The sequence below is a fragment of the Lepisma saccharinum genome, chromosome 8 (assembly GCF_977018435.1).
Source record: "Lepisma saccharinum chromosome 8, izLepSacc3.1, whole genome shotgun sequence".
NCBI lineage: Eukaryota > Metazoa > Arthropoda > Insecta > Zygentoma > Lepismatidae > Lepisma > Lepisma saccharinum.
In genome coordinates, this window is record NC_139236.1 from 35,979,232 (window position 1) to 36,006,339 (window position 27,108).

General features: G+C 39.2%; 1 protein-coding gene across 8 annotated transcripts in view; it reads left to right on the plus strand.

The window, feature by feature from the left end:
- Positions 1-18,870: 18,870 nt before the first annotated feature.
- Positions 18,871-27,108, plus strand: part of pds5 (cohesin associated factor B pds5) — a 179,246-nt gene continuing 171,008 nt past the window's right edge. For 5 of the 8 annotated variants that reach the window (XM_083126502.1, XM_083126506.1, XM_083126505.1 and 2 more), the window contains exons 1-2: positions 18,871-19,094; positions 24,992-25,123. In XM_083126502.1, coding sequence (XP_082982628.1) covers positions 25,022-25,123 — 102 coding nt within the window. In that variant the 5' untranslated portion in view covers positions 18,871-19,094; positions 24,992-25,021. Of the gene's footprint in view, positions 19,095-19,225; positions 19,363-24,991; positions 25,124-27,108 lie in introns of those variants that run through there. The other 3 variants (XM_083126504.1, XM_083126507.1, XM_083126503.1) reach the window with 2 other exon arrangements.

Here is a 27,108-nt window from a genome sequence, read left to right on the forward strand (position 1 = left end):
AAAAGGTTGAAACTGATCGTAGTACGATTGGTACATGTGCAATTTTGATAGTTCAAGGACAGTGGCACCTATGGCAATCGGCTTGTTGAGCATCACTTGCTTCTTGTTCCTCTCGACGAATACTAGATTCTCGTCGAAAATAGTGAAGTTTTTGAAGTAGGGGGACGCGACGATCTTTTCAAATTTCTTTTCGTCCGTGACCAACGTTGCGTCGATGTAATTACGCACGTTCTCCATCGTCTTGCCGTAGATGGCGTTATTGAACAGTTTGTACAGATCCTTGTCTGCAGGCGATGTCGATTGCGCTCTGCGGCGCGTGTTCTCGGTTATGTAGGGTTCCAGCCACTTGCTCTGTCGGAACTTCAATCCTCTATGAACTTTCTTCAACTGCAAGCCGTGACTTATGTAAAATTGGAGGAGTCGGTAGTGCAGAACGTAATTCCGCTTGTTCTCCATGCTTAGTATGAGTTTTGGCTCCGATCCTCCAGGTGGCTTCTTTTTGGAGGGGGCCAGGGCCAATCCATGATGTTTCTCGTGAAGTGTTTCGGGATAATCGAGATCCACTTCCAAGAAACAACCCCATTCATTATCTTCGCTCCAGTTGAGAAAATCCTCGCAGGAGAGTTCCTCTTCGGTCATCCATGCGTAGTCGCTGATGGGAAGACACTGGGACATGGAGTGGCCGTACAGGTTGTTGACATCCCAGTAGACAATGTAGGTGTTGGGCTTCGATGCATCGTAACCAGGCGTATGAGGATTGTTTGCCTGAACATGGCGTCGGGGACATTGGACGATGCCACCGCGTATCGCACTCTCCATGAAAGCATACTGTTCCTTCTCTGCGATGAGGCCCAGTTCCACGTTGGTGTATTTCATCATCGATTCCCAAGTCAATCCCGGCGTGGTGAAGAAATACGCAGGATCCAACTTGTATATCGCGATGCATCTCTTACGAAACGATTCGAAAATATCCATCAGAAGTGTCACGTCCAATTTCAGATAGAGATCGTGATAATCGCGAAAAGTTTGGCAATTGAATGCCGTCCATACACTACGAGCGTGTTCGTAGTCCTCTTCGGAACAGACGTCCTCCGTGAGATGAGAATAAAATACCCCCCGGGGTGGAAGTTCCGTCTCGTCAAATTTCTCGAAATCGTTGACGTACTCGTAGGGGTAGACGCCCTTGCGACGCAACAGATTCAAATTCTCATCTCTCCCCGAAAAACATTTTTGCTTGGTGGCCACAAGATCTTCGTCGCCAAGTTGAGATGCAAGGCTTGCGAGGCTGGAGGACAGGAAATTGTAAGAGTCCAGGATTCGCACTTCCACACTTCCTCCTTCTTCGAGAGGGATCCACACTCTCACTGTAATATACTTCTCTCTCGTTCTCGGAATGATGTTGATTCGAGGAGTTATGTTGTGGAGCTCTTTGACGAAGAGATGTGTGTCGTACTTCTCCGTGTAGTGCAGAAACACGGCAACAAAATGCGACTCCTTAATTTTAAGATTGCACGAATTACAGATAGTGCTTAGAAATAATCCATTCTGGTGGTTATGGTGGACGACCTTGTAATTTTCGGGGGTGAAAGCCTGGTTACACTCCTCGCATCTTGTCGCCGCGTCATGTCTCTGTTGTTGTTCTGTTGTGAGAGCAGGTGGAGAAACGTAAGAGCCTTTCAGGCCGGGTGCAAGTTCTCTCGCGCATTCCGCTATCTTCTCAACAAAATGTTTTGCCGCATCGGGTCCGCAATACAAGATGACATCATTCAATTTTTCTCCGTAGATGGAGAAACTGCAAGGCTCGTGGTGAAAAATTTGGGTCGTGCTTGAGGTAGAGGGATCAGGGTCGCAAGACGTCATGGGAACTTGGAAGCTTTCAAAGTCGGCATAAAGGACGACGGGATGGTGGAGAAGAGCCTGGTGTTTCTGAAATTTCATCTTGGTTCCGGGTTCCGGCATGACATCTTCAGGTTCTGCATTCACAGAGCCAAAACACTTGTGCTGTTCTCTCATCTTCTTACCCCCGCGAAAAATTCTCAAACACCGATCGCAAATTTCGATCTTATCGCGATTCTTGCTGATCTGCCTTCCTACTAATCCTGAGAAATTTCGTATCAAACTGTAACGGCCATCTACAAGCAAGAGTCGAATTACATTATTCTGCCTTCTCGCAGGTCTTAACACACGAATATTGCCGGAATCGTCAACCCCAAACACAGAAATATCGATATATTCTCCTTTTTCCTCCCTATAGTTTTTTAAAAATTGATTGATCTTATTCAGGGGCACAGGATAGGAAATTCCTCTCATCATATTCTCGTATCTTCCCTCGTATCCTCTGTAATTGGACAGACGTTGGGGGGGTGATTATTTGCTGGGTGTAATGCAGCGATGACAGACCATAAGAAACTCTTCTGATCATTACTTTGTATGTTCAACACTGCATTTTGCTTTTTTTGTTTTTTTGTTTTTTTTTGAGTGCTGCGTAATGGTTTGAAATTGCAGACTCGAAGTTCTAACATGTGGTTGTGACCGCAAAGACTCCATCCACTTCCTCTACCTTCAAACTCTTCTTGTTTTTGTGTCAGGTGCTCAAATAGCCGTGTCACTATCTCGTCAAGATTCTCGTTATTGTCATCGTGTAAGCTTTCACACCCTTCGTAAAAGCTGAAAGTGCTTGACTCGGACGAGACAACTTTCTCATACAGCAGGGTCAAGACGAGATGAATTTTAATTGCAACATTGACGAGGCAATCACGTAATTTATCGACTACTAGAGATTTCACATTGTTGAGGAAGATGCTCGAGTCACACTTTTCATCCCTTCCAGATTTATACGTTATGATACGTGCACTTTTATTCAAAGCACCCTCCTCATCCCCATCAGTGCGAGATTTCTTTGCCGGCGGGACTACGACATCATGATCCGGTAGACGACATTTTTTCAAATGCCTAGCAATGTTAGGTTTAGAAATCAACATTCCACAGTTGCGACATGCCACTTTCCCGCAAAAACCGGAGGGACCTGGTTGCGATTCCATTTTTTCCTTCTGTTATTTATATATATATATACACAGAGAAATTTTTTGGGGGGTTGTGGTGATGGTAGTGGAAAGCGCACTGAAACAGAAGGAAAAAAAGTTGAAAAAATGCTAGATATTTTTTCCTTCCACATATATATATTAGACGCAAACAGTATGTATGTATGTATGTATGTATGTATGTGTGCGTGCACTGTTGTAGGAGGTTAAAAATATACGACATGTAAGTGTGTGTCAATTTTTTATGACTCCTCTGAATATGTGTGTGTCAGACGCAAAAACAAAAAATATTAATATATCATGAAAATAAAAACTTACCTTTCAACAGAGATAGAGAGAGACTTCAAAATAAAAACTTGTAGCTCACTAAAACTTCCACGATAATATATATGTATACTGCCAGATAAACAATTAAGAATACTGAACTGCCACGATTGACGTTCACCTTTCAAGAGAGATAGAGAGACTTCAAAATAAAACTTGTAGCTCACTAAAACTTCCACGATGATATATATGTATACTGCCAGACAAACAAATTAAAAAATACTGAACTGCCACGATTGACGTTCACTATGATAATGACGTACAAAAAACTGGTAGGTTATATAGGAACTCCTCTCCTTTTTCTCCTTCTCTCCTTCCTACTCCACGCGACTCTCTTTGGTGAAAACACAATGAGCGCTATAGTCAATGTCCTAGCAAATAAAAACCCTTGTTGACTGATTTACTCATGTTATATATTTTTTTTCAACAAAAATTTTGTGATGCGCACAATATCCTGTGGGGGACAAATAACAATAAACAGGACGTTGATAGTTCCACCCATGTATGTATTGTCGATCATTTCCCCTCGGCCTGTATTCCACGCCCCGTCAGGGTGTGGTGTGTGAAACAAACGATTCCCAGTATAAAACTCAAAAAGCGGAAGATGCTGCTGTGTTTGCTTCCGCCACATCCCCCTCTGATTCTATTGTTATCGGGGATGTGATGGATTCTTTATTCAGAACCGTGGGAAAGCTGAAAAAAAATAGAATCTCTTCGGGCGAAAGAGGATGCAAGGTGAATAGGTTTGGGGAGGGGTTGCTGTGGATAGTTTGGTCCGTGATGAAAATGTTACATTGGGCGACGAAACACAATTGCTCCACAGGGGACAGGAAAAATTCTACCGAGCGTCGCTATCCACGCGAACATTAGAAATTGCCTGAATGCCTTGGGGGCTTGGCATAGGATTATCAATTTTCGTTTTTAGAGAATAATCTATGTAAGATTCTAGCATCGAGAATAAACAACATTGATTAAATTTTTGACAACATTCGCAGTACAAATCTAAACTCGTGATGATTTCGCCGTTACCACGCACCCCGGCGAGGTTATAGGGGCCAGGCATCCTAAAAAACAACAATTATTATTTTGTTTGTTTGTTTGTGTTACAATACGGAAATAATAAAAGGCATACGCGCACGCGCGCGCGTGTGTATGTGTGTGCCACATCCTTCCCCCGAGAGAGAGGTTTACAAAGGTCACGATCTACAAACATTTGGTCCTTCAAAAATAAGAAAATAAGAAGATGAGAGCTCATCTTTCACTCATCACTGCTTTTCTGCACCCTGAAACATCGCCAGCGTAATAAATAAGGCACGGAACGTGGAGAGAAAATAAGTGTATGTGTGTATGTGTGTGTATGTGTGTGTATGTGTCTGTATGTGTGTGTGGCACATCGTTCTCGAGAGAGAGGTTTACAAAGGTCACGATCTACAAACATTTTGGAGGATGAGAAGATGAGAGAATAAAAAGAGAATGAGAAAGATGAGAAGGATGAGGGGATGAGAGCTCATCTTTCACTCATCACTGCCTTTTTGCGCCCGTGAAACGTCGTCAGCGTAATAAATGAGGCGCGGAACAGGAAGAGAAAGTGAGTTTTTCAACTTTTTGCGGTCGTTTGGTCGAGAAATCAGAGTTGGCCTGGGAGTCACAAAAATACTCTACTCCAGCCGATTAGAACGACTGGAAGCGGAGACACGTGAATTGAAGGATTTCCAAATCACGCAACGGAGAAGAAATGAGGACGAAGAGATTCGCCGATTGGAGGCAACGTCCAGGGATGCGAACCCAACTCCTTTGCTCGTCGCAGCAGACGTGACCAACCAGCTGACCTGTCAATCAGCACCAACTTCCTTAGATCGCCAAGCAGCGCGTGACGTCATCGGCCGGAGCGGGAGCTCGCCGAGCTTGAACGCTTTCGCCCAGCAGGAGACACGCAGTGTGTCCAACCCGGAGTCGAATACTCGCGGAATCTTCTCAAAAGTCAGCCTAGATCATTTTCAAACGTACAACCCCGATCACGACGAGACTTTACCGTCAATGTTCATAAGGGACTTCAAGGAAGATTGTTTGTTGTACGGTGTCGATAGCCCAGACTACCTGAGGCTAATGCGAAAATTACTCAAAGGGAGTGCAAGGATCTGGCTAGAGCAGCGGAATCCACAGTTCAATAGCTTTGAAGAATTTGAACGAGCATTTCTGCAACAATTTCAAGGTCGCCAGCTAGTAGAACGAAAAATCACTACTTAGAAATCGCAGGTTTGATGAGAGCCAGAAAATCACCTATAAACAGTTCTTTTGGCAGCGAGTGAGTGATTTCCACGCCCTGAAGCCCGGAATTGAGCCAGTTGAAATGTTAGCCGCAATACGTGCAATGTTTCCGCATTATGTGCAACGTCAGCTAACCGGAGATGCACTTTCCAACCTGGACACGATGTCGATGATTCTTTGCGATTTGGACGCGCTCGAGCAAGAAAAACGAGCATCCTGGCAAAACAAGAATCACAGAAGAAAGTATGAAGGAAGGCAAGGGGGATTCCCGAAAGTAAACTTGGCAACAAACTATAGTCGGAGACAGAACTCTGGGAGGAACCATAGAGAAGCTTATCCCCTGCGAGGCCAGTACAGCAATCACCGCCCACAACAACAACACTTCAGAGAGGATAGAGATGGAGAAAGCACGAGATGGCAACACTGCCGGGGTCAAAACAACCCGAGACTAGATGGGAGGAATCGTGCTGTGAATGCGGTTAGAACAGTCGTGTCCCCATAGACTGGTGCTAATTTACTCGATTGGAATAGACCGTCTACTAGCCGTAACTTGGAATCACTCTCCCCAGATTACCAACCCGGACGAAGTAGACTGAGGCAAGAACAGCGATGTCTGGAGCAGACAAGCCCGACGGGAGACTAGAAGACTCCTTTGCCAGTCCGGCTCATGTCAAAGGAGACACTGAAGAAAATATTGCACTAGAGCCACCCCGATTGTAAAGTAAACAATAGGAAAATTAGAGATTATTTTTATATTAAAAGGCAAAAAATGTAGACCTTTCTTATAATTAATGCAAGGAGTATGCAAACATATGTGTGAGAGGGAACAAATTGCAAACCAAATATTTACTTATATCTTATTTAGCTTATTATTCAGTATTCACATTATTATGTATAAAACTACAGGGTGTATCCAAAGTTAGTATGTATGTAGTAATATACGTTGAGATTTCGATGTTAAAATGTACTTTATATTGTATTCTTGTATACTTTATTATATTCGTTTATATTCTCATAATTATAGTACAATTGCAGAAAGTATAACTTCATTCTAATGTTGAGTTAAAAGTTATACAGTCCAGGGTTCGAGTCCCTATTCAGACGCCTAAGTGTGCGATCACTAACAAATATCATTAATATGTGGTATGAATTTTTTCCTGTCACTCGCAAGTTCGTTCTGAAAAAAATTCATAATTAAAAGGAGGGGAATGTTATAACGGTCAAATATTGAGTGACAAGTAATTAATCTAATTGCCCGTTAGTATGAATTAATTGCAATTGGCAATATTAATATCCGTCGCGAATACAGGTGTCTAGCGAACTGTCTTAGCCAGCACTAGCTTGCTCAACCACCGTTTTTCGCCCGAATTCGGATTTACATGCATTCTTATGGGAATAGCAAGAGAAATGCAACTTCTAAACCAATGGACCGAATTGGATGAGATTTTAACCAGCGGAAGACCACATCATGAAAGTACTGATTCCAAGATTTGAGCCTAATCAGAACAGAACAACGGGAGTTATGAATTATTAAAGATTCATCGCTGGATTGAAAGGGAGAAGCTACCCTACTGAGTTATCCTTGCTTTTCGTGACTGAATACAATGGAGGAAGAGTTAGCCCAATCTCTGCGCGAGGAGCTGCTACCAGGGGTTAAGGACCGGAGTGAGCATTGACCAATATAGGAGGACAACGGTCAAAGCACCAGAAACAATAAACAAGCACCTGATCATAGAGGGTAGCGCGTCACCACGTTCAAATCTGGAATAAAAGGGATGATTTGGAATAGCGAGACACAGTTTTGCACAGTTTTGCCTACAATCGCCACCGGAGTGTGAGCTACGCGCGACCTAGCTGCGAGGTCTGGATTTGTTTTTCCTCGAGTGAGTGTTTCAGAGCCATGGAGTAGAGCAGAATAGAACCAGGGGGTCCTTCTCCCCCTCGCCGTCTACGCATCCGTGCACATACGTGTGGTTATGTGAGAATAACGCCAGACACGTCCACCTGTGTCAATCGTCCGAAACAACGTCCAAAGTAGTGAAAGTTAATAACATCTGATATCCATGTGAAACCGCGAATGGCTCATCGCGTACGTTCGTCTCATCGCCCAAGTCACGTATCTGTACTTACGAGTGACCGCGAAGAACTGACCTATTATTTATTTATTTATTTCCTTCAACAGAGAAATTTTTCTCCTTTTACAGAAGGTATTGCGCAAGTTGTCGTATGGAGTCGACAGTGAACGAGTGAAGCCAGGATCCGATGAGGCCAGATGGAGCTGCCGACTGATCCACTTTCGCCAACCAGGATAACCGCGAGGTGCAACGATGGAGTGTGGGGGCCTTCCAGAACTGTAGGACCACTTTCACCCAACCCAGGTCAGAGGGAATGCAGCGAAGGTAAGATCCAACCATGTGCGTGTGTGAGAAAGATGACGACTATCTACCGCGAATCTGCGTAAAATCAAATCATTGCATAACTTAAATCAGTGCTATGGCATCCCTAGACATCTGTTTTCCGGCGGAGTAATCAAATGTTAAAGATGAGAGTTTATGTTAGCCGCAAACGATAGTTCATGAAATATATTTATACCATCAGAAAAGATAGAAGGGGTTCGCACAAGGAACAATTATTCACTTTATACTTGAAATCCTAAACGATAAATTGTAAAAGGCAATGTAGCCAAGACATAGCAAGAGTATGGTCAAAGTAGTAAATAATCTAACCTTTGTATTTGTCATATTGTCGCAATATGCCATAGAATGAGAGAATGAATGTGAGATCGAGTGAAAGAGGGCAAGATGTAATGTGTATGTATCTGTGCTTTAATATATATGTATATTCAGAAACACCGTAGTATTATGTAACGTCATTTCAGGTATTTAAAATCGTATCCTCCTAGGTTTATTCTCGGTAACTCCGACTGTTAGGCACTTATCCTGACCGTATTATAATTCATGTGATGTTTAATTCGCCCAGCAGGTGAGGCGAGCGATTCTTCGATGTTGCGTTGCTAAGCTCAGTTCAGTTGAGTTAATTAGTTATTAAATTAGCAGCCCGTGACAAAGCACTCCGTGATCCCACCGGAATCTCGCGTTTACAGAAGCTAACTATGAAACCACTTCTCGGATCAAACTACTTCCAACTAGCTGACAGTCTTCAATTGTCCACTAAATCTAGAGAGTAGGGCAAAAAGAAGCAGATGTTTCTTGAAAATGAGTGCAAAGTTACCAAGCAAAGATGTAAAGTCGGTACATCCGCGACATCCTTGTCATTCATCCCCCGCCAGAAAAGGGACAAACAGTAGAATTGTGTCTCTTCCAATGTCCATCCTGAACCATAAAGTAATTAACCCAGAAAGTCCTAGCAACCTGTAGCTAAATCTTCTTTGTGATTTCGGCGCGGCCGACAACCAGAGCCAGAGCAGACGAAGAGAAGATTTTGTGGGAGGGGGTGACTTTGCATAGGCCCCTGGTCTGCATGAAGGGAAAGTGTGTTTTCAAAATGTCCTCGACTTCCCAGAAAGGGACGGGCCTCAAAATCACTGCATTTCCTACCACTACATCTCTTTGTGTTCAACCAAAGTGTATGTCACCGTTATCCGAGAGTTTCGAGTTCTGTCGGTTGCGAGACAGCTTGAGTCTGTTGTCGACATAGTGCCAATAAGAGTTTCTCTGATTCTGCCAAGGTCGTTCCACCTATGAATCGGTTCTTCAGCCTGAGGGGCAAAAGACATGTTGTACGGAGGAAAGTTGCACCAGAAAATAACCTTCTTAAATACGATGAAACCTGTAAAACATCCACATTTATTCGGGGGTGGTCCCTTTGACAAAACATCAATATTCTCAAAATTCTTCGAACGGACTGTGTAAAACATCGCAATACTCCAAAAACTGAACCTGCTCTGCAACACAAGGAAAATGCCTCATTAAGCAATCAATGTGCCTTTGTTAAGTTGGTAATTTCAGTATGGCACTAGATTTTAAATAATGCTGATGGATTAAATCAATAAAGTTTGTTAAATGACAACGACTCCTTACCACAAGAATATAATTATTCTTTACGGATATCCCCTATAACGGTTGGGGGTTCGACGTGCTGACCTCACATCACTCCATTACTGGTTAAAGATCTCCACACCTCTAGGTAGGATTGTGGGAGGTAGACTGGCAGTCGGGAGATAGACCAAGGCCCTTCCAGGGCTGTCAAACCACAGGTTATTATTTTTTTATAGATACTTAAATATATGTGCAACCCATGTCTTTCCAGTGACTTATTGCAAGGGTTAGTTATTGTACTTGATTCAATAAAACAAACTTACTGTGTGAGGCAGATTTATACGAATCAAAAATAGCTAAAATAATAATAATAGCTAATAATTTATTTCAAAATTACAAAAATGTATTTACTTGTTCTTGTTTAAATTTTCGATTCTTCGAAACGTTTGTTAAGGAGTTGAGGTGAGTTGGTGTTTTAAGTCCAATTTATGCACAGTAAAGCTAATCGTGACTGGACCTACAGTTTAAAGTAAGATCCGGACCATCTATGTTTCGAACATGGAACCCCTCGATTACAAGGCAACAACGATAGCACTGCGCCATCGGGGAGGCATCGTTTGTTAAGGAGGATTCCCAAAATCGATCTTCACGATATCGAGAAAAATATGCGACTCAAGAAATCGTACAGTTTGTGAAGATAATTACTTTTAACACGTTGCGTGTTTTACGCTGTCTCAATAGTAGAATAGTTATTTGGTGCGAATAATACTACTTACCCGGAGATATGATAATCTACATAGGCATCCTGTCACAATTATACTTACTTTAGCGTGTATTGCGCTCTGATTCGGGACCCTGTTTGCATATATGTGGTTTACCGCTCCACAAGCTGTCGTTCTTCTATCTGGTCACAAACTACTCAAGCTCGAAACATTGTTTGGACGCAACGGCAACACCCAACGCCCAACCTTGCCTGTTGTTGACTTGCGATTGCGAGCGGTGGAAAGACCGCTCCCTCAAAATTCTGAGAAACAACGAAGTGCTAGGTTCCTACACCGACATCCACTATAGCTAGAACCAGAAAAACGAGAAAGAAATGTGTTGTTTTGGGTTCGTGCCACTCAAATTCAAGAACAGTGTTTCTAACTGAAATAAAAATTTACTGAAAAACTATTTTGCAATATTTGTCATAAAAGAAAAATTTTCAGCAAATGTAGAACAGTTTGCTGGGGTCACGTGAACGTTTCGGGGGCCCCCCCTTAACAACGTCCCTGATAGCAGGGATAAAAATAATTTGATTTTGCCTGGGATAAAATTTATTGATTGTCCTTAGCCTTTTCAAGTTCAGAACCGTAGCTAGGGGACAGAGGGAGTCTGCCCTGGGCGTCGAATAATCTAAATGAAAATAAGTTGTAAGATTGATTGATTTGTGGTTGTAAGTCCACTTTACGCACAGAAAGGCTAATCGTGACTGGACCTATAGTTTAAATTGGGATCCAAACCACTGTGCCTCCACCGGATATCGAATCTATGACCCTTGATCACACGGCGACGATGTTACCACTACACCATCGGGGAGGACAAAAGTTGTAAAGAAGAGAATGCATTGGCGTCCCGTGAAATTATTTGCGCCCTATTAAATCAATATTGATTTCAGCCTGCAAAGAAATTGGATCAAAAAATGTTCTTGCTCGCTTAGCTCGCAGTTTATCATTGTTCTCTGTAATGCATTGTAAATTGCCAGACAGAGAAATAATTGATTTTGTACTAAATGCATGAACAATTGTTTCGAGGAAAGGGAGTGTGCACATTTGAGATAATTTATGTATGTATTGATTGATTTGCTTTATTATACTTTGCGTCTTGTTCCACGTTTGGCTAATTTGCGAAGATGGGGATGAGTGATGATATGATGAAATTGATAAATGGACTGACAATTTATGTAATTTTTGCTGTTGGATGTTGTGAGATGGATGGATAGGTTGTGTAATGTATTTAAATAATATATGTTGTATATAATATGTACTAAAGAAACTTTGAATACATACACAATTTAGTGTTCACGTCGCATATTATGTGAAACATATCGTGTATGAAAGTTATGCATGTTAATGTAACAAAGAACTATATTTGGACTGCATTTATCAAGCACTTTCTGTCTTTCAAAAATAGTTTGTGTGCTTGTTTTCCATTATTAATGTGAAATTGAAAATGTTGAAAAAATAATTCAAATCGTTTGTCCGAACACAAATGCTTTAGCACCAATTTCTACCCCTTTCTTGCATAATTGACGAGGGTAATAACGTCTTTCATACTACTACTACTACTACTAATAATAATAATAATGTTGGTCCCGGGTTCGAATCCCAGTTTGGGCATGGATGTTTGCGAGTGTTCATTCATCAATTTCATCATATCATCACTCATCCCCCATCTTCGCAAATTAGCTAAAAGTGGCACAAGAAGCGAAGTAAAATAAAGCAAATCAATAATAATAATAATAATGTTATAATAGTAACACTATTATTATTAGCTTTATGATTATTAAAATAATAATAATAATTATTAACATTATTATTATTATTATTGGTACATTTAACCTGGTACTTGCCCTCCCAGACAAAAATTCGTGGTTGCGCCTCTGGTTTGACCACCCTCCTCACAGCCCAGATTTGGCACATAGCGATTAGGCTATCACGTCTTTCCACAAATGAAGAAGTTGCTAAGGGCACAGCGTTTGAACAATGAGCTCAAGGACTGTTACTGCATGGCTGACTGCTCAGGTGACAGATTTCTTTGACATGGGTACTGTAAACCTTGTTCGCCGATATGATGAGTGTCTCAACAGAAACGGTGCTTATGTAGAAAAATAGCTTAGAGTTGTCTCCAGGGACGGCGACAGGGGTGGGCACGGGTGGGCAAGCGCCCACCCAAAAATTCCTGTGCCCACCCGATTGCCCACCCAATCAAATTCAATAAGTACATATACTTGGGGATATATGAATGATTCAATATATAAGTGTATTCTGGTGTTCATAACATGTATATTTTACTTGTGAATATTATCTATGCTACAAATATTCACATATTATCAACACATAAATAGCCAATTTTGTCATTAGAAGGTGAAAGTAATTACTAGAGCTATTGAAACAAAAACTGTGATCAAATGAATACTTCCATGATTAAAAGCAGTTAGTAGGCTTAGGAGGCTCAAAATTATGCAGGGTATGGTCAAGATGAGATCAGAATTTAGGGTGAACTTGATGACTGTAACTCCGGGTCTCCACATACGTATATATATATCCCGGCCTGAGTATGTTAAAATAATCTCCAAATAAACAAATAAAAATCTTAGCGTTACTTCCTCCAGCACAATAAATTATTTCGACTTTTTAATTATTATTAGAATAATTTAATCAAGAAGACTTAGATGGGCAGGCCATGTGACACGAGTGGCAGAGGAAAGAATATTTTACAGGATTCTTGTTGGGAAACTTGATGGTAAGAGACCAGTGGAAAGGCTAAGACGAGGATGGAGGGATAACGTTGGGATGGACCTAAAAGAAATCGGTAAGGATGGGAAAGATTGGATTAATCTTGCCCCGGATAGGGACAGATGGAAGGCCTTTGTTGCTACAGCCATAAACCTTTGAGTTTAAGTATGCTAGAGAGCATAATATAATTTTAATTAGCTCTGCATTGAAATTCCAGAAGTGTACCTTTTTTATTTCATTACAATTTTTATATACCTGTCATCTTCAAATATCAATATGGTATGTGAAATATCAACTTTATATTCGTTCTACTAATAAGAAGGAATCACAACAATCACTACAATACCAAAGTGAATAAATTTTAATAAACCAGTTATGTATGGAAAAGGCTACAGAATTATTCAATTGCTAATGAGTGGCTTATCATATTTAGAAATCCTCGTTCGACACATAAATTTAGCCACATGAATCAGCCAAAAATGTCAACAGAATCTGTAGATGCAGCTGAAGTAAAGAAAAAATGTTATGTCACGAAGTTTATAAAATACGATTTTGTTAGTTTGTTTTTAAGCCCACTTTTTTGCTCAGATAGGCTAATCGGTACTAAACCTACAGTTTAACGTGTAGCCAAAAATGTCAACAGAATCTGTAGATGCAGCTGAAGTAAAGAAAAAATGTTATGTCACGAAGTTTATAAAATACGATTTTGTTAGTTTGTTTTTAAGCCCACTTTTTTGCTCAGATAGGCTAATCGGTACTAAACCTACAGTTTAACGTGTAGTCCGAACCAGTGTGCATTGTGCTTCCACCAAAGGAAGGGGGAGTCGAACACAGGACCTCTTCATTATAATACGACAGCGTTATGCCATTAGGGAAAAATATACAGAAAGAAGTCGTACCAAACGTGGCATTTAATCACCACAGAAGATACGTCCATTTTAGAGGGTGATTGTCTGAGACAAATATTTGCGACTTTCGGAAAACAACGGCATTGTTCACGGAATTTGGTATCCTCTAATGAAACGCTGTGAAATTGAAACTACCACCTCAACTTTCTAAGAGGTATAAACTAATGAAACTCCATTTTTGGAAGAGTAAGTTCTGGTTGATTTGTTTTATTTTAAGTAATTTCTCTGCTATTTTTGATAAGGATGACAATAAGGTTCCGTGGTGATTAGGTGAAAGTAACGAAGGGGCGAAAACAAACACATGCTGACACTCAAAATACAAACCCTCATAAATTATTACTTTGACAGTGGTTCCAGGCGCCAGGGACTCGTTGCCCTGAAAGAATAAAGTTTCCAGGGTATGCTGCACAGGATAGAGGTTGACATTCTAGTGTGTTCGAAATGGTCACGCCATACAACCCAAGTCATCTATGAAAAATAGATCAATTATTACTGGTATGGTGATCAACTTCGATGAATTCCTTGTGTCCTAAATCATTTTGTTACCTCAAAAAATATGTTCATGTAACCATACGTGTATTGCTTGCTTCTCCCGCATTATAGCTCTTTTCACTTCTTACGGCGGCCGGTCCTAGTTCTGCCAAGATAAGTGGGGAGCGGGGATTACGCAACAGACCAACCAGACAACAACAGTGGCGCCGAGAGACACGCCGCGACCGGAAAAAGTACTACGTGAAACTCGTTCTACTGGCCGCTACGATTCTTATCGTGCTCGATTGGTCGCTTCCCCGCTCCCCACTTCCCCTGCCACCTTCTAGAGCGCCCACCGTAAGAACTGAAAAGAGCTATAGTAACATGACAGTTCAGGAAACGAATTACAACTTAGCTAATAATCTCTTCATTTCTGAACAAAATCTTCAATCTTACTTGTTTATTAATCATGAGTGATATTTTGTCAAAATAGCCTTTCATTAGCCTAGGAATACTTCATGGACAATGAACAAAGAATTGGTTTTCCGTGTGTGTTTTAAATCATTCCTAATAAGACGTTCATTTTAATCCAAACATTCAGCGGCGGCGATTAGGAGGACCAGGAAGTGAGGGATGTAGTTCCCCCGCCATATTTGGCCACTTTTTGCCCCCCCCCCACTATGGCCTCTTTATGCTAAGCCTTTCCTACCAAGAAAAAGTATATTGTCCCTGCCCCTCAAATGTTGGCACCCAATCACCGCTACTACAAACATTCAGATAGATTTGTCAGTTGTACAAACCTTGCACGCTAAGAAAAGTAACCCTAAGGAGTAAGAAAACTATTTCAGTCAAAAACGCATACGATGAAAATACTATGCTCAGGAACATACATTTATTGTAAATTACGAGAGACTTCACGATTGTCTACCATCGCACCTTCTATTATTGTCGCCGAATACATAAAATCAAGTACGTGCCTCGTATTTACAACACAAGCTTAAACCTAATTCACATTTATTTCACTGTATTAACATGCACGAAAGAATGTGATTAGAATGTATGGCTGCGCATGATTAAACACTTCCTTGATCAGTAGCGAAGCGTAGTCTTACGAAGGAGGCAAGCAATGTTTCAGTACAACAAAACATGTAGTACAATGGCACGCCAAGAGGGGGATTAAAGGTTTATAGTCTCATTGGCCCGGTCGCTGGATTTGTCAAAATATCATAATAAAATGACGGTTCTAAAAATAAACCATATGATCCTCAAACGTCACATTTACTTTCGAAATTCCAGGTAACGTTATTCGTATGGTAGTAAACGTCTTACATATGCGAACTTTCCGCATACGACTAAAGGGGTACGTAATTTCTTATTTATTTATTAGTACTTTTATTTGTTCATTATTTTTTAATGTGGGCAAACGGTGACCAAACGGATTTAGGTAAAATAACTCATTTATTTAATTTACACTGCGTGATTGTAATTTAGGATTTGTGGGCACCCTAAAAATCGCATTCGGAGTCAAACATTAAAATAAAAAGTTAAACACAAACTTTAAAAAATTAATTTCAAACCAAAGAAAAACATGCATAGACGATGTACTCACCACAATAAATTCCAAACTCCTTTGCATATATAGGAAATTTCCCGCTATCGAACAATTCAACAAATCTTAGGTCCTCAAGGTTCTCAAAACGTGAAGACACTCCCACGCTCTTTCCACAACTGGAAAGCATCCACGCAAGATCACTTTGGAAATCTCTGAAACGACCGAAAGTGATACCAACCTATTTCCTTAATTTTATTCATCATGGGAAGGAAAGATATATCAGTTTGGAGATAGAAATTAAGCGATGGAATCAGAATCATTACAGCAGAAAGAGTATATACATAATATTTAAGTAATAAAGTGAAATACAGAGGCGTGTCCGGGGCCGGGGGAGGGTTGGCCCCCCCTTTGGCCCAGTATTCCTATGGAAAGGAAAGTCAAAGGCAGGAAAATATGACAAAATGAGGAGACTACTACAAAAAATCCTGGGAGCACCACTTGTGTCATAATAATAAAACTTAAAACATGTTCTTGTGTTCATAATATGTACAATGTATACGATTTAATTGTGCTGTGTAAATATCAGTAGAGAGTTCTTTTTAGATAGCTTTATTTTCACCCCAAGTTTTATTCAAAAGCAGTCAATTTATTGAATGTGGTTGCAAAATTTGTGAAACAGCTCACTTGAAATACTGTGTAAATAATTTGGCAGTTGCAAACGACGGTCAACACTTTTGACGTAATTTGAGCTGGACCGAGCTGGACACAGGGTGCAGACCAAGGTCCTTCGAATCTTCCCTCCCTCCCTGGGGAAACTCTTCACGGGGGTGCAGGCATTTCACTTACTGGAAACACAAACCCCCGCCCTTTACCATCTCGCCCGAACTCCCAATATCCATTTTTTTTACGCGTTTTACAATTCGCGAAATCTAAAATATATTGTAATATAAAATGATATATATATATATATATATATATATATATATATATATATATATATATATATGGAATTTAGAACAATGATAATAAATTATTTTAGTTATTTTATGACTAAGAATTATTTTTATATTCGCGATCTTGTTTACGTGTTCATGAAGACAAATATTCTTTACTCGTAGTTTTTGGTGGCAATATATCCTTCTGCTTTCGGTTGAGCTCGGCTATTTTCGGGAATAACGCAAGCTCAGCAAGCAGAGCTTTTGGTGTAAGCGTTGTGGACGGGTTCCACTCGAATTTCATGCTTCGCCATGTGACTCCTTCGGGTGCGTTATTTTCCCGCAGAGCAGCCGCAAGCATTGAGGCTGGTGCTTGCTACATAGCTGCTGAGGGAGTTTGCGGCCGTAATTTTTCGCGAAATCGAGTGCGATGGAAACGAAATAAGGCTAAAACATGAAGTACATTAAATGATATTCGAATAATGCAAGCAGTGCTTGCATTGCTTGTACTATATCTTCGCCTCTGTCCTTGAAATAATTGTGTCCATCAGAGACAAAGCGAAAGGAAATGGAACAAGATGTGAGAATAGATTAGAAAAGAATAAAGAGGAAAACAAGAAAAGGAAAGGGAAAAGAAGTAAGAGGAAAATCGGGAGTGTAAGAGAGAGGGGGATACATACGTCTTACATACACATATATACTATATATGGTCTTACATTTATACTGCCCACCCTAATCTATCAATATGGAGCTCCTGCCCACCCGGTCGAAAATTTCTGGCGCCGCCCCTGGTTGTCTCTTTCAGTTGTATATAATAAAAACTCTCACAATGTCCTGGTGTTTCTTTTATATCTGAAAGGAAGTTACTTTCCGAATGACCCTCGTACTAAGAAATTCATCTTCAGGGCTTCTACCTCCAACTTTTTCGCCTTTAGATGGCAGCTGTTGATATCGGATGAGGCCCCCCCCCTTAAAAAATTCTGGATAAGGGCCTGCAATCTATGGGCCTGGATAAAAAATATCTCTATGAGGCGTCATTGAGCGAGTAAGGTCGTAGGTGCATTCTAGGTGTGAAGTGTGTTGGTGGTTTTCGGTTGGCTGTTAGAAAACCCTAGACCTCGCCGGGAAGACAGCCACTCCGGGTTACGTAAAGTGCATACACGTAAAAACCACTAAACAATATTAACTATTTTTGAATAAGAGAATCAAACACGATTATTATGTTGGTAGGCTAGTACTTTTTGTAGAATATGATTTCAGTAGTTTAGATACTTTTAAGTGTGTCAAAACAATCCAAACGTCTGGAAAAGTTTAATTGGAAACACCAGCGTCCTCTGAACGCAGGTATTTCTTCCCCCCTGGCACGGGTCCTCCATAGGCCGGCTCTGACTATATGATGTGTCTCCACCGGGTATTGAACCCAGCCAGTGGAGGCGATTAGGGGGGCGTGGGGGGCAGCTGCCCTCTTTTTTAAACGTTTGCCCCCGCACTATGCTAAACCTTATCTACCAATAGAAATTAAACTGTTCTTGCACTACCACCACCGCCAGTTTTGGAACCCAATCGCAGTTAATCTTAAAAAAAATTAGAGAGAGAGAGTGAATAGAAATATTTTAGACATAATGTAATAAACTTCAAATTACGAATAATTTATTTTTATCCTTAACACAGAAAATAAATTGTACTTCACTCTGTGAGCAAGCGTTTTCTTGATACTGCAAAAGTTTTATCGTGTTAAGAATTAGATCAACTTCTTACTACCCCTTTGCTTGGCATATTTGCATTTTGCAGCACGTTCACACTAACCAATCAGAGATCTGCATGTTAATCACTGAATGTATGTTCCCGCCTTACACTGTTTAGTAGCATATTTAACATAAACAAAATGAAAATGATGTCTATGGGAATGGTATTACATGTTGTTAATCACATAGTATCAAAAATGGTAATATTATAATTGAAAATACATCTTACGCCGTACACGTATAATATTTTTATTAAGGCGTCGTTCAGTGCCATCTATTGTTCGAAAGTGAGACAACATCGGTTTTCCGGCATTTTTGCTGGTGAAAATTTTGACGATATTTACGTATGTATTTGGTAAGTATCTCTAAACAAGTTGATACATTATTGAATATATGTTCCTGGCTTCCAGTAAGAAATATATTGTTAATGATTAAAGGAGTTATGACACTTTATATAGGTTTTATTTGAACGGTCGAGCAAAATGGCGAATGGTGCCATCTCTTGTAGGATTGTTTCATGATTTTGACAGAATTTCCAGACCGTTTTTCTTTTTAGGTTAGAAAGTGTTTTTCAAGCGAAGAAGACATTGAACAAGGAAGACTGTAGTTGTCAGGCAATATGTGTAAGCTAGAATTATTATTTTAATGGTAATTATGTTTGAGTTCGTGACTTTTCTTTACTGAGGAGAAATTGTAGATTTGCGCCTTGTGTACGTTATTGTAGCCAGCCGTAGAATACAAACAAGTAATACATTGGGTATGATAAAGCAGCAAGGACAGTAATAATTATGTTCTGTCCTGATTCTGGGCAATGTCTGTCTGAGTTTCGTGTTTTGTTTGCTTAAGCTAAAAGCATGTGAGGGGTATAATTAGACCTAAATATAATGTAGCCTAATAAAAGTTCATTCATCTTATGTAAAGAAATCAAGTTAACAAGATGATTCTTGTAAAATTGTCGCAGGAAAGACATCCTTCCATACAATAAATCGACTATTATGAGGTACTGTATTTTTGCTGATGTGGAAAACTTTTTGGAGCGAATTGACAATATAGAGAAAGTCTCCGATTTTGTTAATTTTCGGTATACTAACTAATTTTGCCCTCCTAATCACGAATCTGTTGTAAAAAAGCGGGGGTCACGTCTGGAAATTTTTAAAAAAAAAAGAAGATTGAATTTTTTATATATATAGGTGTATATGCGTAGTTTTACGAACGAAAATGTAATCTCCTGTCATTGTTTCTAACCACGCCTATGTTTTACAAGAAAATGATGTATGATGTTCAACTTTAGTACGAACCCTATTTTTTCGATCAATTTAGGGGTGAAATGAATGCTAATGGAACCTAACCTAACCTCGTGAATGGTTCGTGGGGCTACCCGTGGATGGTTTTTGGGGCTAACGTCAATGGTTTGTGGGCTACCCGTGGATGGTTTCTGGGGCTAACGAACAATGTTTCATCAAAATGTACAATTTCCAGACGTGACCCCCGGTTTTTTACAACAGATTCGTGATTAGGAGGCCAAAATTAGTTAGTATACCGAAAATTAACAAAATTACCGACTTTGTCTATATTGTCAATTCTTACCAACTTTTTTGACATAGCTTGTAAGGGGAGTGAAGTGAAGTAGACTTGTACAGTTTTATGGGTACTTGTTTACTATCCTTCGGACACATTTATTTATTTTTACAGAAGAAACTACTTACCGTAATAAGTTCCTGTAGCATTGTCGAACATCGGGAAGGTGTTTTGTGTGATGTGGGAATGTTTCATATCTGAAATTCATGTTGTTCGTTGAAAATTAATTCTCCAACGGAGAATAGGTAGCCCCACGAACGATTGGTGCGTGGATAGGTTAGTTCTGTTAGGTTAGGAAACATAGTTAAAATTTGGTGTTGTGTTAGTATCAGGATCTAGAAATTGGAAATAATTGCGAACCATTGGCACTAGCCCCACGAACCATTGGTGTGTGGTTAGGTTAGTTCTGTTAGGTTAGGAAACATAGTTCAAATTTCATCAAAACAACGTTGATACACCTTCAGGAATGTTCCGCAAAGCAGATACGTAAGTATGAATGTCAAAAATTGACGAAACAAAAAAAATTAGAGGTGTCCGAAGGATAGTAAATTTTTACCGTCATAGTGATCACTTACTAGGTGTTCTGGGAAACGAATTTTTTCCTTATAGCTACTCCTATGATTCTTTGCTTGCGAGCAGCCATTTGTTTCCTGTCGTGTTGCTGACTGCTGAAGCCATCTATTTCATGTGCATGGTATACAAAGGGTTATTTCCTTGCTAAATGCTTTCATTGTTAGGTGGGTCAGGTTTAGCATTAATAAAATATCCCTAAATTATTTTGTTGTTAAGCTATGTGTGTCACGTTTATGGTTCTTAGCATTAAAATAATGCCCCTGAATGCTTTAAACACTTGATCATGCTTCAAGCCTCACACAAAAATCCTCAAAACCTTGTGTCCGAGTTGACAGAACCCAAGAACGACTGCTTGCTCAAGCTACATTTTTAAATCATAGTCTGGTAACTAATACTTAGTGAAGCTTTTAAATGTGCTAATTAGTTTCTCCAAGATTCGAACTTACCCCCACAGTAATTTCAGTATTTCAATGCACCTACTAGCCCTAATACTCGTATAAAACTTAATCCATTAAACATTTGGAAATGTTACCCTGTTGTATGTTACTTTTCAGTAACATTTGCTTTGTCTATGAAAATGCAATGTTCATGCTAAACTAAAACTCCATGGTGCAACAGCTCTACAAGGACCAGGGTATGCCAAGCAGCTTTTTCATTGGCTAATGCATGGTCACTGTGGCGGGTCCCTTTGCCACTGTTTTATGGCTTTTGAAACCTGAGCCACTACTTTTTTCTTTTGAAGTAACTTCCCAGTTGTCCTCTATGATGTTGGGTTAATACTGAAATTTTGCAGGGCTGCCACCGGGAATCGATCCTGAGATCACATGCACCACAAATAGAATGGATCTTTATTTAGGCAGGCATGTATTGGCCTCATGTGCCGTTCTTACAACCAAAACGTGTCACAGACACAGTTAATTAATAAAAAAACAAACAAAAAAAAAAACACAATGTTCATGATGATGCAATAAAGATAATGCAAACGTTATACAATAATAGAACAATATATTGAATTGATCAGTATGTATACTATGAAGTAAAAATATGTAATAAGTCCGTACAAGTGTATTGTGTGTGTTGTGGGGAGGGGGGTGCAATTGATATACGTTATAGTAGTAGTTGAGACAGTAGTAAGTTCTTTAGTTTTTATTAAAATTATGATTGCAAATAATGTTAGTCAAGGGTGCAGGCAGTTTGTTCCATTCCCTAATCCCTGTAACAAAGAAGGACTTGTTACAGGTGGTGGTTTTGTGTTTAGGTATTTTTAGATTGTGTTTCTTGCAGATATTGTATACCGAGGAGAGAGTGCTAATCATTTGGCTAAGTGGGAGTCTCATGTTAATAGTAGTTTCTACAAAATATTTTTATTCTGAACATTTTGTAACACAACACAAGAATTTAATGTCTTAACCTAGGATCGGTTGCGCTACCTTGAATCACGTGGAGGGGTTACATGTGCATGTGGCATTTGCCCTTGCTTTTCAGGTATATTTCACCACATTTTAATTTTTAAAAATTTATAATTTGTATTTTTAGTGATTTGTTTATTAGTTTCTCTGAAAATCATTAGCTTTGCATTTGTTTACTGAGTTATCTCTTTGATAACTTGATCAGGGAAGTAAAGTTGGTAAACTTTGTGAATAGTTAATCCATCTTTTGGACTACTGGTGGATGAATAACTATATTCAGTTGTCTTCTCTGTCAATGCTGTGATGGGGGATGAGTGTATTTTTACTTTTTCAAAGATTTTGTAACTTGCGGAGCTCTCATTGCTTCATAATTTTCCTCATCGGCTAGTTCCTCAGTCATGCTGTGTCACGATTGCGGTTTTCATCTTGTTTGTTTGTTTAATCTTAACCAGTATCATCAAACTTAGAAGTTAAAGATCAACACATTTTTAACTATTCATAAGTTGAATTAATATATATATATATATATATATATATATATGTATGTATATATATATATATTCCTTTGTTAAGAATGAATTTAAGGTCAATAACCTTTGAAGAAACAACAACTTGGACACAATGATATTTGCCAGCATGCTGTTGAAAGTTTGCGTCTGCCCTTCAGTGTCTGTGTGCAGGATTTAGGTTAAGCAAGTACCTTGTAACTACTTTATATTCCTTTGTCAGAAGAGTGTAATATTTGATTTCTAAGGTCTATTTTCATGTATAAATGTACAGAGAAGCATTTTTATGGTTATACATTTTCTTGATAGTTCCTTTACTAATGTATTGTTTACAGGCAAGATATTTGTGTCCATGCATGTGTGCCTTACTTTAGAATATTATGGTAATTGTGGTTTGTAAGATTTCTTTTCCTATGTGTTGTCAGTTGCACCATTTACTTCTGAACTGTCTCCCTCCTTCCCCATTCTCTGGAAATTAACTTCTACTATCTACCGTAGAGCTAAGCTTTGTGGTTTTTAAGCTACAATAAAAATGAATAAAGTTAAAAGGCCAAAAAAAAAAGTTTTATTAGATTTTCCAAGGATGGCCAAATCTGAATGAAATTTTATCAGGATATCAAATAATTTGTACCTATTGAACATGTAATTATTCATAATCTGAATATCGATTGTATAGTCACTGACACTTCTGGATTGTAATTATCCAATTGTCTTTCAATGCTATTGTTACAACCCAGAAGTGTCCGTGACTGTACATGTGATAAGTGCAACCAAGTAAATCCGCAGCTGGTGTAAGAAATGATGAGCATGAATGAAACTTAGATGACATGGATCAAATGACAAATTCAAAGGAATGACAGTGCCCTGATCAGGAATCAGACCCTTAGATGGTGCCATTATATTAGTTGAGGAATTACCCCACTCAAACACAGTTTGTTTTTTACTTTGTTCAGATTGATTAGTTCAACTTGAAAACTTTTTTCTTAAAATGTATAAATATTCTGAAGTAGCATAAATACAGTACTAGAATCTTGGTAATCAGAGTCTCAATTTTTCATGTAATCAGAATTTTCTTCCGATAAATTGATTTGTGAATGGAAATTATGCATTGTCCTGAAGCAGGAGACAATTAACTATTCCTTTAAAAAGGTATGCTCAGTATTTTTAACTATTTTTGCCCAACATTATTGTTACTTCTGCACTGAGCAATGAAAGTGCAACATTCATAATATTGTTGCATGTCTCATTTTCCACATACAGTACTGTATTTCGGCTGGCCCCCGTGACAGAGTGGTTGGCACATCATGCTACGATGCCAGGGATCCCAGGTTCGAATCCTGGCCTGGGCATCGACGTTTGTGAGTGTCAATTCATCAATTTCATCATATCATCACTCATCCTCATCTTCTCAAATTAGCCAAAAGTGGCACAAAAAGTGAAGAAAAATAAATCAATCAATCAGAGTACTGTATTTCTTTGTTAATTTGTGTTTTTCTTTCGTCTCTTCCAATTTTCCCCACGTTATTTCACATAGTCAGGGTTTCTTTTGTAATTCGACGTAGTGTTGGTCCCACACCTTGTATTATCGAGACACTACCGTTGTTAAAGTTTTGAAGTGTTTGTGGAAATCTCTCTCTCTCTCTCTCCCTCTCCCTCCCTCCCCCTCTCTCCCCCTCCCTCCCTATCTCCCCCCTCCCTCTCTATCTGTAGTATGCACTATTATCAGGTCAAAGTGGTATTCACACGGGCCTAGTATATTTTTTATTTTACATTACTTTTTCTGCCTCTTTAGGCTAATTACAATGTTGAGGATGGAGGATTGTTACATGAATTTGGGGAATATGCACATACATCAGTTTCATCTAATCATTCATCATCATAGTTGTAATTAGCCTAAGAGGGAGAAAGTTGATGTAAAATACAGAAGTATACGAGGATTTGATTGACACAAATCTAGCATTTATCAATTCATGTAAAAGCTAATACATTGTGTTGTTTCTCAATGCATCAGGTACTTTGTGGTAATTTTGAAATCAAGAATGACAGTATTATAACACAAATTTCTATAAATTTAACTTGTGGTTAAAATTTTATTGCAATGGTGCTTCATGGGTTTTTTGAAATATTGTAACCAGTAATCATGTATCGCTTATCTCATTATTTACTGATAGATTATTATTCTTTAGTTATTTCAGTGGTCACAATGATAAATTGAGATGCCTCGGGGTGGTGCAGATACAGTTACAATTGTGTATCCACCCGGTTGCCGGGAGGTTACAGAGGACCTAGGCCCAGATGAACTTATCAGAAGATTGAAGGTGAGATTCAATTAAGCATGTTATCACTATTTTTTTAAAAAAAATGTTCACGTAGAAATGTAAATTGTAATAAAATCAACAAGAGGAACCCATGATGAGCCCTCCTCCACCCACATATGTTCAGGGGTATACACTTATGTTTTGGTACCTTAAATATAAGCCAGGATGTCAATTCTTGAAAGTACAGTTCCCCTGTTATTATTTATTTATGTACCTAGGTAGATGTATGGATATATTAGTCGAGGGACATTTGTAATCCCGTGGGTTTTTGAATGAAGGGAATATATGACTACCGGTAATATGTTGCTAGTGTGGTACACAGTAACGTACTACCAGGTGTTTTGCCCTCAATTGTGGCAGAAGGCCTATGTGACGTTATAAATCCAAGATGGCTACCGCTTCATGCACTAAGGAAATCCATCATAACTCCTTTAATAGTGGTTTTGGAAAAATTTCTATAGATACATGTTTTGTTCAGAATGAAAAAAAGGAACACAATTGATTCTTGCACTTTTTTCATATCTCGCACTGTTATGGAGGTATATCTAGTGAAAATATTTTGTGCCCTTTTCTGCAAGGATTCTACACATATTTTACACTTTACTTGACATTCTGGCATGTAAAGAGGGAAAATTACTGCCTGTGATATTTTGTTGGTGCCTACTATTGTGGCGTATTGCCTGTGTTACATACATCCAAGATAGCTGCATAAAACGACATATCTCCTTAACTCCTTTAGGAGTAATTTTGACCATTTGTAAGTTTGTTTGGTTTTTACATGAAGGGAAGACATGTGTATGGAGGATGCTTTCATTTGGAGGCTTACAATCGTGTATTACAACAGGTGTTTTGCTGTATAATGTGTCAGAGACCACACATGTCTTCCCAAATCCAAGATGTCCGTCTTGGACGTTCTGCACATGAAATACTGTTCATAGCCTGATTTAGAGTTCATTTATCAGATTTTTCCAGAGGCATTTTCTGTTAATAAATAACAAGTTAAAAATATTAATTATTATTATTATCATTACTATTATTATAAATATTACAGTAAATGAGTAATAACATCGCCTGTGAATTCCGCATTGTCTTTTGAAATTTAAGCAGCTTACCTGTCATGAAGATTGAGAGTGGTTGTAATCATTTGGGAAATATCATGTCATCAATATAGTCACTTTATTCCAATTCCTCGTCACACTGATCTGAGTCTCTGTCCTGTAAGTCATTGTTTTCACACTTTTCTTCATCTACTACAAAGAGACAGTTCAGTACGTCGCAGGGACTGATCCCGACATATGCATGAACATTCCCTCTTTCCGCAACCAGATGTCAACTGTAATCTTCTCTGAAGTTCTAGGTAGTGTGAATATGACAAGAATGATTTTTTTTGTCATCTTCATTTTCTTCTTTCTCCATTCAGCAGCGTTTTGTGCTGGGTAGATTTAGATGTTTCTTTTCTGCTTTTATTTCACTCCAATACTTGGAAGTAACTCCTCCTGATGAAAGGTGTGAGGGTCACTTTGGCGGCAGCGTTCACACTATCTATTATTGGTATCCCAGATTGTGTGTACTTGCAAAGAAGGCTAAAAAGTGGATGTTGAACGCATTTGATGGCGCAGAAGATGATGTGCTTGGATCTCTTGCAAATCTAGGCTCTCCTGGATTTGATGAACCCGATGCAAGAATGAATTGATTTATTGTACTTCTCGTTTCTGCTACTTTTGGCTAATTTCAAAGATGAAAATGCCTCTTGATTACAAGGCGACGACGATACCACTGTGCTATCGGGGAGGCCCTAGACGTTAGAGCAATGTTAGTTTGCAAAATGCAGTCCAGGGTGTACTTCGTGGAAGTGAGGTTGATATTTGGGCATCTCTTACACCCCGAATATGATGACAGGATTTTGCATTACACCAAAATCAAATATTTTGGTAAATTACGATGATATCTGTTCGCGAAAAAGGATGTTCGAGGCTCACGTCTTG